Here is a 12,156-nt window from a genome sequence, read left to right as displayed (position 1 = left end):
TGTAATCCTTTACATGTACTAGTTATGTGTCCAAAATTGTAATCAGCAACGTCATCTGATTACTTTTAGTTACTTTTGATTACTTTCCCCTTAAGAGGCATTAGAAGAAGACAAAAAGGATCCATCAAACTGTGAAAATATTATTCCTAAACATAATTACCGGTCCTCTTCTGTATATGACTCCCTGCTGGTAAAGGTTCAATAAAACATCTCAAATAAATCAAATGCATTTGGTGTGTCTTCATAGTGGACTCGCTCAGCTGGAACAAACAAAAACTTTTTTCAATGCTGAATTCAATGTAATTGAGAAAACATAGTGTATTTTTTTCCACAAACATCCTTTTTGAATTTAAAAGTAATCCAAGAAGTAATCATCTAGTTTTTAAAAAGTATTTGTCACCTGATTACAATATTTTTGCTGGTAACAACTGATTACAGTAAGCTATTTTGTAATCAGATGACATGTAATAAGTTACTCCCCAACCCTGAATATTTCCCATGTCTTATCAAATACATGGTTTCATAGAAAAGACAGTTAACATGGAGACTAACATGTATGCTGGTAAGAGGTGTTTTGCTGCAAGACAGTTTCAAGGTTAAAGCTAATAATGAAATGACTTTACTTTGTTTCAGGTGGCATTGCTACGAGCTCATGCTGGAGAGCATCTTCTGCTTGGAGTTGCAAAGAGGTCTATGTTGTACAAGGACCTCCTGCTATTAGGTAAAGTCAAGATAACATCTTAGCTACAGTACATCACATATGTCATATAACAGACTAGTTAGAATTGTCAGAATAGTTTATGATAGCAATAATATGATACTTGTTTGGGGGGGGGGGGGTCATCAAACACAGGGTGATCCTTCCCTACAAGACAGTTATTTGTTTCTGTTCTTTGTAGGAAATGACCACATTATCCCCCGGAACTGCCCCGAGTTGGAAGTGATCCGGGTAGCAGTTAGGATTCTGGACGAGCTCGTGCTGTCCTTCCAGGAGCACCAGATAGACGACAATGAATACGCTTGTTTGAAAGCCATTGTTTTCTTCGATCCAGGTACTACATGAAACACAACATCACTTTTAAAATAAACAGACTATCCTTCGAGGGCAGTAACCTTTGTGTTTAAAAATAAAAATGATTTTACCCGTGAGTAACAAAACTATTGACTAGAAATGGTTGTTCTACGAGCAATATGACCAGGCAGTGAGTGACCAAGCTATTGACCAAACACCTACTCTCTCCTGCTCCAGATGCCAAAGGTCTGAGTGACCCCAGTAAGATCAAGCGGATGCGTTACCAGATTCAGGTCAGCCTAGAGGACTACATCAACGACCGGCAGTATGACTCCCGGGGGCGCTTTGGAGAACTGCTCCTGCTGCTGCCCACACTACAGAGCATCACCTGGCAGATGATCGAACAGATACAGTTTGTCAAGCTATTTGGGATGGCCAAGATTGACAACCTGCTCCAAGAGATGCTCTTAGGAGGTTAGCCTTCTTGATATTGTTACTGAGAAACAACCATTCTAAATCTATGGCCAAATGTAATGCCAAAAGAATTGAGTACAAACAAGTTTCCAGGAGTTCTATTGTCTAAAGAAGTGTACACTCTTCAATAGGATAACATGCTAGTTAGTTATCATACTGTACTACCAATGGACAGTGTCACAGTGAATGAGGAAACTAACTTGTTTGTGTGATTTTTGCATGTTTTGTGGTGTCCCTCAGGTTCTGCTAACGAGACAACTCACACACCTCACTCTCTGCATCCACATCTGGTTCAGGAACACCTCAGCAACAATGTCATTGTGGCCAGCAACATGGCTACTCCCATCCATACCGTCCAAATCTGTGAGTATCAATAACTACATATGCCCGACTTTAAATGTCCAACTCTGAGGGCAGGTTCCCCAAAAACAGATTAAGCCGAGTCCTGGATTCAAAAGCACTGAATGTTGTGTCTGGGACACCGACCACAAAATGTACCTAAAAATGCCTGTGATTCTCAACCAACGATGGGCTCAGTGGCATCAATCCACTCCCATTTGCAACAGTCAGGTAGTTGGAAGGACAAACAAGCTTGGCAGAATAATCCACTAAATTCTTCAGAGAGACTAATCAGGCTTACTTTGTCAAAGAAAACGTCTGTTATTTTTTTCTTAACATTTTTAATGCCCTCAGAAATTTCACAAAAGTGCTTATTCATTGTCTGGAAAAAAATAATGTTTTCTTTCCAAGTAATGTCATGCCACAAGGTAAATATGCTGCTTTGCTGTGTACCTAACTGACTGCGTAGTTCAGTGTTATTCCTCCACTAACTGATTCTTTCTGGTTTGTTGCAGCCACTCCTGAAACTCCAATTCCCTCTCCTCCCACAGCCTCCAGTTCAGAACACTATAAGATGGCTCAAGGGGTTATAGCCACCGTGCCCAAGCAAACTAGCGCCGTCCCGCAGCCAACCATCACCAAACAAGAAGCCATCTAACACAGAACTGGACCCCACAAACCCCGTCTAACAAAGCATTCACAATTTCATAATCTTCGCTAGTATCTCTATTTCTTTATACATACATACAGTATATAGATGAAAAACAATTCATATGTGAGAAAAACTTATTCTCAACAAATCTCAGGAGTGTACTGTACAGTTGGGATACATTAGTCAACTGACCCCCACCAGAGGTACATAAGCCCAATAATATTATTACATGTACAATGTAGTATAAAGCAGACAAGAGATGAGAAATGACATTGTCATGTTTTTAAATAATGTAATAATGTGACAGACATAGCTATATAATAGGTAGTCAATTGGTTCAGAATTATTATTATTTTTTACTTTTTCAAGTTCTATTCAACTTGCTGTATGACAGTTTTGTGTTTCATTGAAATATGTCCCTGTCTAATATGGTTTAATATGTCCCTGTCTGTATGTTCTAAAAATCGCTATTTAGTTCTGTAGTAACGTGCCTAAATGTTTGAATTAAAACAGCTCAGTCCATTCAATGCTGTATACTTTCTGTGGAGCCACTTCATAAAAGCTTAAGACAATTACAGGTTGAGGAACTCACAATGTTTTCCCATTTGAAATAAATGCATAGCATTGGTGTTTAGATATAACAAATATTTGCAGTTTTACTGTAAAGACATGTTAGTGTATTTTGTTTGACTATAGAATCCTTTTGTGTCATGGTATTATAACCACTAAATTACAGAATAAACTGTGCCTTTCATTCAATACTGCCTTACACTGGAAAGATGGGCAATATGGTTCACCTTACAATGTGAAGATGAATAAAATGTCAATGTTTATTTTTAAATCACTTTGCACTGCCCCTTATTTAAATTACACAATACAAGTACTTAATGGAACCTTAACTTATATGGTATGAGACCAATAACATCTCAATTAAAAAATGTAGAAGGAATAGCTTATCCACTGTTAATAAACCCTGATTTTATGTCTGAAGGAAAAATATAATTTGCTACATTATTTCAGAGGTCTCCTCCTGTCACCCTATATCTATCACACATTTGTCTGGCACAGTCAATATTGTACAACAAGTTAAGTGAATGAGAAAACTAGATGATTTGTTATCTTCATTTTACTGTTCTTAGTTATTACTAAGCTATGGTATTGAAGATAGCCTACAATCCTCAAGATGTGTATTTCTCAATTATTATTAGCATGGTATTATGATATGGATAATGGTCAATGACCATAATGATATTCAATGTTTCATTATCGAGGTCGGGTTAACCCTGGCTCAAGAATTAAAGTGACATTTCAAAACCAGCTTGAATTGATTGTCGGCTGTTTTAGTCTCTGACGAATGAAAAGCCGTGGCCTACGTGGCAGTGCATGGTCAGGATAAATAGTACAAGGGGTGTTTCTTCAGGCTGATAACATGTCATAAAGTAATTGCAGATAGCTGTGAAATAAAGCTTCTCATAGATTATTTTTCTACTTGAGTAAGCTAAAGAAAAAGTCAGTAATACCTCATCGATAGGTTCAAGACAAGGCATTTACATTTTTGTGTTTATTGGCGCACCCATTTCTTCCAGGCTCTATTGGTTATCTCTGTCACCTTCCCTCCATTTCTCGTTACATTAATAGGCCAACATCGAGTTTTGTTTAACAAGTGTAGTGAAATCAAATATTTGACAAGTTCATTGCGGTCCAGTGTGTGGAGTAGTGTGGTCTTACAGGCATGTTTAGGAGCGTGTAGCAGCGACAGTGCAATATAAAAGGCTATTGTCTATTTAGAATTTCTATGACCTGTCAATTGAAGCCAAAATGGGACAGCTGTAACGCAAGCGTTCAATCCAATTTGCTCAGTCTCTTGGCCTATCAACCAACGTTTGTGGTGCAATTGCGCCATCTATCGGATCCAATGACCGCAGAAAACCTGCCCATTATCAGGTGCATATCACGCGCATGGACTTTACTTCACATTATAGAAGGCCTTGGTTAACCATTTTATTCTGGAGATGATTAAACATAAAGTGTGTATCATACATTTATTTTAATTTCATCTGTATAAATATGTATCCGAATAAAAAAAACTAAAGCCAACACAATTCATAATAGCCTATTTAGGTATTGATGTATAATTTTGATGATGATTTGTTGTTACAATGTACTGTAGCAAGTACTGAATGACGCAGCTCATCACATGCTTCAGAGTAACCAAAGAGAGAAAGAATCTCGCGCCACCCGGAATTCGCCGCGGATTGCGCCAGAAAGAAGGTCGTCACAAGTTATTACAGCCACAAAGTTGTAAACCCCGCCCATTTCTACAATTTACCTTCTCAAAATGTGATTTTAAACTTTACCCTAACAGTAACCACACTGATAACGGCTTGCCTAAACCTGACCTTAAGTTAAGACCAAAATGCTAATTTTGTTTTAATTAATTTTTACGATACAGCCAATTTTGTCTGTGGCTGTGGCTGTGGTAACTAGTGGAAACCCAGAAATGTTGGTTTGTTGGGCAGCTTCTGTTTTGATTTACTAAAGCATTCGTCTGGAGAACAGTTTTGACTCTGAAAATACAACAAAAAACTATCGTCATACTGGTTGGTATTCAGAATCCGCAGTGGCTTGCAAGCACAGCTTCTCGAGTGCAGCGCGGTCAAAAGCAGAATGTATGGGAAATACAGGATAGTGTTTACAATACAGTGTTTTCAAGATATTGTCGTGACATTTATGTTGTTTAGGCCACTGCTGTTGCTGTAGGCTAGACTAGAGAATACACACAATTTTGTGGCTACCGTGTATGACTAATAGCTGATAACAACCTTAGAGATGTCCTGTGGTAATTGTGGTATTTCTCATGTGGTTCTACTGTCTTGTAATGCTCTCCAGTCCAGGTTTTCTTGTACCACGACTATTTCTGCTGTGTTGTTTTATCCAGACATGTATTTAGTATTTGTTTATATTTTAGTGGCCAAAATGATGTCTGAAGAAAGTGCACCTATGAGGCACATTGATCTTGGGTCTCCTCCTGCTCTGGAACCACCAGCGGCTGGTTACAGGTTCCCCGGCCCTCCGCCACCCATCTACTCCTGCACTCTGACCCCTGAGCTGGTAGCCAAAGCCCGGGAGGAGCTACAGGAGAAGCCCGAGTGGAGGCTGAGAGACGTGCAGGCCCTGAGGGACATGGTGCTGAAGGAGCAGCCTAACCTCCGGACCAGGCTGGACGATGCCTTCCTCCTGCGCTTTCTACGGGCCAGGTATGTCATGATTTATTACAGTACCTACCCACAATTCTCTGGGTAACTGTCCCTGAGCGTCTCAGAGTAGGAGTAATGATCTAGGATCAGGCCCGCGGTCCATATAATTCTGTAATTATGATTTGAAAGTCAAAACTGATCCTAGATCAGCACTCATACTCTAATACTGTTTATGAATATGGGCCCTGATTTCTTCTTATTGAAGATTGTTCTATCTTGAAGCTAACATAATGGTGTCCTGTCACCTGTCCCATGTCCTTGTCCAACCACCAGGAAGTTTGACTATGACCGTGCCATGCAGCTTCTCCTTAACTACCATACCAGTCGGCGGGCCTGGCCTGAGGTCTTCCAGGACCTGAAACCTTCCACTATCAAACATGTGTTAGACCTAGGCTTCCTCACTGTCCTGCCCCATCCAGACCCTAATGGATGCTACATCCTCTGTCTCAGACCTGGTCAGTGTGTTAGCTCGCACTATCTAATGTATTTCCATGTCCAAGAAGGGCTCTAACTTTATTTTTTTCATCTTTATTTGGTAACACTTCATATGGACATACTCATCGTAGAAGAATAGAACAATAGAATCTCATTTTATTTAATCCATAGGGGATGGAAATGGATAATTTACAATGCCCTATGGGCTATGTATAATGAAACAATAAGGCACGGGGTGGTGTGGTATATGGCCAATATACCACAGCTAAGGGCTGTTCTTAGGCACGATGCAAAGCTGAGTGGCTGTATACCACAAACCCCCGAGTGCCTTATTGCTATTATAAACTGGTTACCAATGTAATTAGTAGTAAAAATAAATGTTTTGTAATACCATTGGTATCCTGTCTGATATACGACGGCTGTCAGCCCATCAGCATTCAGGGCTCGAACCACCCAGTTTATAATACACTATAATGCATGACACAGGAGCTAACAGCTGCTCATAAACATATACAGCAAAAACAAAAATTGGAATCTTGAAAACATGTCTGCCAATAGCCTTGATATAACAGATTAAAATTGTCCTATGCTTGACCTTCTTCGGTGTTACTAAATACAAATTAATTTACAACAGGAAAATGGAAAGCGAATGATTATCCATTTGAGGACAACATCCGGGCAATTTACCTGACTCTGGAGAAGCTGATTCAGCCAGAGGAGACTCAGGTTAATGGGATCGTCATCTTAGCAGACTACACTGGGGTGGGCTTGTCTCAGGCATCCAATCCGGGCCCATTCCTGGCCAAGAAGGTTGTCAGCATCCTTCAGGTAACCTTATTACTGCTCTGATATTATCACCCATAACAACAAGATCAAAGTACACTCAAATCAGATCTCAAATATGTATCTTATCAAACACCCTTAAGGAAGATACTCTTGGCTTGTGTATTTTGTAAATAATATAAATATATTTGAATTTCAATGTTGCATTTCAGGATAGCTTCCCAATAAGAATCAAGGCTGTTAACATCATAAATGAGCCCCGGATTTTCAAAGGGATCTTTGCAATAATTAAGCCTTTTTTGAAGGAGAAGATGGCAGAGAGGGTGAGTCTTATCTTCCTTTTTTCTGTACACAGTAGCCTTTTGAATTTTGATCACTGCATTCAGATTTAATTTAATAAAATCACATTTTATTTGTCACATGTGCCGAATACAACAGGTGTAAGCCTTACCGTGAAATGCTTACTTCAAGCCCTTAACCATCATTGCAGTTTTAAGAAAATAGAGTTAATGAAATATGTACTAAATAAACTAAAGTAAAAAATTAAATACAAATTAAAAAGTAACACAATAAAAGACAATAACGAGGCTATATACAGGTGTTATACCCTGATGAAGACAGCGTGTCTGTCGAAACGTTGGACATAACATTTTTTTGCATCTGAGCTCCGAGTGTGCTGCTCTCCTTTATTATTTTTTTATATACAGGGGTTAACAGTGATATGATTTGAAGTGAATTCAAATGTATTAAAAGCCATTATGAATTAATTTAATCAAATGAACAGGAATACTTGAAGTACTGTATGCTCCTTTGTGATTCTGTTACACATCAGCCTAACATAATTCCCTTTATTTTTCATACAGTACGTTCTCCATGGGTCAGACCTGCACTCTCTGCACCACAACATCCCTCGATCCGTCCTGCCAGAGGAGTATGGTGGGGTGGCCGGTCACCTCGACATGTCAGCCTGGTCGAAGACATTACTGGACTCCGAGGAGGAGTTTATAGTGGAGTTCTGCCAGCCAGATCCTCTAGAGGGCATAGTTCTCCCAAACTCCATGCTGTTTGAAGGGCAGCAGCCTGGTGGTGCTGCCCAGGATGATGACACCTTCAGGGGTCTGCGCTCTCAGCTCTACTACTGTTACTGATACTGACCATCACCTCTCTCTCGTTTAACTACTGTGAGGACACTAGCCTGGTCCCAGATGTGTTTGTGCTGTCTTACCAACGCCTATAGTCTTTTATGTGACAATGGCTATAGGAGTTGGTTAAACAGCACAACTAGATCTGGGACTAGGCTATGAGAACACTACTGTTTCTTTTGAAACATTTATCTATGTTTTATCATGGTCCCATGGGGCAAGTTTTCAATGTTATTTAGTACAAATCACTACAGGAAGAGCTAAGTAGTCGTCTGGGCCCATGTTCAAAAAGCGTCTCAGAGTAGGAGTGCTGATATAGGATTAGTTTTTACCTTTGAGATCATAATTAATACAATATATGGACATGGGAGACGCTTTACGAGTTCAGGGCCTGCTACATGGCCAAGCATAAGGCAGCTTCAGGTTCTGGCAAAGAGGCTTATTAGGAGCTGCCTCGGTTTCAAACCATTTCCAGTGTTACATTTATTTCCTATAGAGGAAGACGATCAACTGTGCCCATTTAAAATGCCACTCACTTCCGCTTTCTCCTTAATTTCTCAGAATACATGTACTGAGGCTGTTCCTGTTAGACTTCCTCTGCGTGGTCATATTCAAACACCATGTTGTAGCCTTACCCGATCCATACTTTGCCTTAATCTATTTTCGATAATGATAGATGTGCAAGGGGTTATGAATGGGATTTAATTTGTAACCATGCAAGGTTGCCACTTTTATCCAAAGCAACTTACAGTGCAATGAGTGGATAGCCTACAATTTTAGCATGTGTATGTGATCCCTGCAGGAATTGAAACCAGTGATGAACTTGCCATCGGTGGTGTCACGCTCTTACTAACTGAGCCACTCAAGACCTGTAATGTCTGAGTTACTGAGAGCCCTAGCCTACAGTATGACATGTGCATTCGTTCTTATTAAGACATATTTTACTAGTCCTGATCAGTTAATACAGCCTGGCTTCAAGGACGTAACATAGTAAACATAAATCTGTGACACTCAAATTACAGTAGTATGATATGTTACATTTGGTATGGTTACATAAGACAGAAGGTTACTTAAGCCAAAAACTAAAGTGGGGAGGATGGGTGGGCGTATAACGCAAACGTCTAGCAATCCAAAGGACACGTGTATCGAACCACATCACAGACAACTTTAGCAACTTTGCAACTACTTAGCATGTTAGCTAGCTAACCCTTCCCCTAAACTTAACCCTAACCTCGAGCCTAGCTAACGTTAGCCACAAAAAATTGGAATTCGTAACATATCATACGTATTGCCAACTTGTAAGACATTGCACGAATTGCAATTTGTAACATATAAGAAATGGATTGTGGACATCCACAAATTAATACATACCATACATATTTTGTAATTGTTTTTATTTAACTAGGTAAGTCAGTTAAGAATAAATTCTTATTTTACAATGACGGCCAAACCCTCCCCTAACCCGGACGACGCTGGGCCAATTGTGCGCCGCCCTATGGGACTCACGATCACGGCCGGTTGTGATACAGCCTAAGATCGAACCAGGGTCTGTAGTGACACCTCTAGCACTAGACCACTGCATCACTTGGGAGCCAATATATTAAATGGGGGGAGACAGATTTGTGTTTACTATCTTACATCTACCCCTGAGTCCAGGTTGGTTATTTCTCGTTCATCTTGATTTGATTTCACCCACTAGCATTGTAGATAGTGGATAGTTCAAAAATAGTAACTACAATATTACATATTAACGTCAACATAGCTGACATTTATCTACATGAAACAGACTAGTTAATGCATTGTTCTAGACAAGTTTGAATCCACAGACAGATTATTATTTTCATATTTACAGACAGATACCTGCTTTATGTTTTCTTTGAATTATACCAATAGTGACAACACTTCGGGCTGGTTTCCTGCACACAGATTAAGCCTAGTCCTAGACTAAAAAGGATGTTCAATGGAAATTCTCCATTAGTATAGAACTAGGCCTAGTCTGTGATTGGAAAACTAGCCCATAATGTTTTGTTTTAATTGCAAACCCAGGGTACAGAAGCCAGTTCTATAGGGGACCCCACCCAGCAACACTGGAGCTATATGTCAGTTTTTGCCAAATATTTTATTATTACCACAGGTCATTTAGAGATTAGGTTATATTGCCACCAAGAATGTGCAAAGCTGTCATCAAGGCAAAGGGTGGCTACTTTGAAGAATCTCAAATATAAAATATATTTTGTTTTGTTTAACAATTTTTGGTTACTACATGATTCCATATGTGTTATTTCATTGTTTTGATGTCTTCACTATTATTCTACAATGTAGAAAAGAGTACAAATAAAGGAAAACCCTTAAATGAGTAGGTGTGTCCAAACTTTTGACTGGTACTGGATATATATATATATATATATATATATATATATATATATAGGCCTATTATTCATTATTTTATGAAAGGCCAGTGTTTTTAAAATATTTTATTTTGTCATTGTTACATTGCACAATGTTATATTGTAGTTAGCTAAAACATTTATTTTTCTATGCATGTCTGCAATGCAATGCAGATGTCCTCCCTCATATTGCAGAGTAAACATATATCGATCAAAAGATTAATAAACTAATTTCAAATGCAGATGTTATGTATTCTGCAAAACCCTTACATGTCCATTAGGCCTAGAGGATGGTTTGCACATAGAGATCTTAGGGCAGTGTTCCCCAACTAGCGGCCCACAGGACGAATTTGGCCTAAGGGTGATTTTATTTGGCCCCCCAAGTTTTCTGAGCAAAAAAAGTGTTTATTTTTATTGTTGGACATATAAGACTAAAAACACCAGCAAATCGGCTCCAAGTGATTTTAATTTTGGAAATCGGTTCCAAAGTATTCCCACACATAATATGTGATCATATACAAACGTAAGCAAGGTCTGAAATTATTATGTTATGGTCAAATGTTATATATGCTTGGGCTTCCTGCAGTCAATTTGCAGTCTAGAAATTATTTGTAATTATGTTCTGGCCAAGTAAAAATTGTCCTGGAAATTAATTTAGTTGATGATCCATGTCCTAGGGTATGCATATGAAGACTAGAACATGGACCGGCCTCCCAAATGCATATTAAAACCTCTACGGGATTGGTGTCCCCACGTGGGACGGTTGAGCTAACATAGGCTAATGTGATTAGCATGAGGTTGTAAGTAACAAGAACATTTCCCAGGACATAGACATATCTGATATGGGCAGAAAGCTTAAAGTCTTGTTAATCTAACTGCACTGCCCAGTTAACAGTATATATTACAGTGAAAGAATACCATGCTATTGTTTGAGGAGAGTGCACAGTTATGAACTTGAAAATGTATTAATAAACCAATTAGGCACATTTGGGCAGTCTTGATACAACATTTTGAACAGAAATGCAATGGTTCAATGAATCAGCCTAAAACTTTGCACATACCCTGCTGCCATCTAATGGCCAAAAGCTAAATTGTGCATAACCTGGAAAAGTACATTATGGCCCTTCTCTCATCAAAGATGATGCAAAAACAAAAACGGTCTTTTCTTCATATTATCTTTAACCAGATCTAATGTGTTATATTCTCTTACATTAGCTTCACATTTCCACAAACTTCACATTTTTTCCTTTCAAATGGCATCAATAATATGCATACCCTTGCTTCAGGTCCTGAGCTACATGCAGTTAGATTTGGGTATGTCATTTCTGGCAAAAAATTGAAAAAAAGTGTCAGATCCTTAGTTAAGGCTAAACTCATCATTAGAATCTCCATAGTCCCCTCATTAAATTGCTGAGATGTTTCCCAAAACCATTATTAACATTGCACTTGAAATGTTCATAATCTAATGAAAACTGAGATGACTGTGTTAAAATATAAACAGTAGACTATAGGCATATTTCAATCATATTGAAATACATTGCATTTTGAATTGACTTCTATTTTAAGTTTCTCGTTTTAATGTCAGGTGCACAAGTAGGCCACACTGAAATGTCTTTATTTCTACTTGAAGGCTACTGTCTGTCACTTGTCTCAATATATTTATTGATGTGTAGCC

At 38.8% G+C, this 12,156-nt stretch overlaps 2 protein-coding genes across 7 annotated transcripts in view; both read left to right on the top strand.

Annotated features, from left to right (window-relative positions):
• Positions 1-3,318, top strand: part of LOC135528416 (hepatocyte nuclear factor 4-alpha-like) — a 29,330-nt gene extending 26,012 nt beyond the window's left edge. For all 3 annotated transcript variants that reach the window (XM_064957488.1, XM_064957486.1, XM_064957487.1), the window contains exons 6-10: positions 634-721; positions 900-1,052; positions 1,250-1,486; positions 1,727-1,849; positions 2,341-3,318. In XM_064957488.1, the coding sequence (XP_064813560.1) occupies positions 634-721; positions 900-1,052; positions 1,250-1,486; positions 1,727-1,849; positions 2,341-2,483 (744 nt within the window). In that variant the 3' untranslated portion in view covers positions 2,484-3,318. The remainder of the gene's footprint in view (positions 1-633; positions 722-899; positions 1,053-1,249; positions 1,487-1,726; positions 1,850-2,340) is intronic.
• Positions 3,319-4,799: 1,481 nt separating this feature from the next.
• On the top strand, positions 4,800-10,451 carry LOC135528415 (alpha-tocopherol transfer protein-like). 4 transcript variants are annotated; one of them, XM_064957485.1, is made up of 6 exons: positions 4,800-5,077; positions 5,524-5,734; positions 6,008-6,189; positions 6,804-6,997; positions 7,165-7,275; positions 7,816-10,451. In XM_064957485.1, exons 2-6 carry the CDS (start codon positions 5,661-5,663, stop codon positions 8,098-8,100), a joined length of 846 nt encoding a protein of 281 aa, XP_064813557.1. In that variant the 5' UTR covers positions 4,800-5,077; positions 5,524-5,660; the 3' UTR covers positions 8,101-10,451. The 4 variants fall into 4 exon arrangements, with proteins under 4 accessions (XP_064813557.1, XP_064813555.1, XP_064813556.1 ...); XM_064957483.1 differs by having other exon boundaries at positions 5,446-5,734; XM_064957484.1 differs by having other exon boundaries at positions 4,800-5,146; positions 5,446-5,734.
• The last annotated feature ends 1,705 nt before the right edge of the window (positions 10,452-12,156 follow it).

The sequence above is a fragment of the Oncorhynchus masou genome, chromosome 33 (genome assembly GCF_036934945.1).
Source record: "Oncorhynchus masou masou isolate Uvic2021 chromosome 33, UVic_Omas_1.1, whole genome shotgun sequence".
In the NCBI taxonomy this organism is placed as follows: domain Eukaryota; kingdom Metazoa; phylum Chordata; class Actinopteri; order Salmoniformes; family Salmonidae; genus Oncorhynchus; species Oncorhynchus masou.
This window is presented reverse-complemented; position numbering and strand designations above follow the sequence as displayed.

Coding starts and splice junctions, on each gene's coding strand:
- LOC135528415 (XM_064957482.1), top strand. CDS start 5,307: ATGTCCTGTGGTAATTGTGGTATTTCTCATGTGGTTCTACTGTCTTGT. Junction 5,735..6,007: donor CTGCGCTTTCTACGGGCCAG/GTATGTCATGAT, acceptor TCCAACCACCAG/GAAGTTTGACTATGACCGTG. Junction 7,276..7,815: donor AGGAGAAGATGGCAGAGAGG/GTGAGTCTTATC, acceptor TTTTTCATACAG/TACGTTCTCCATGGGTCAGA.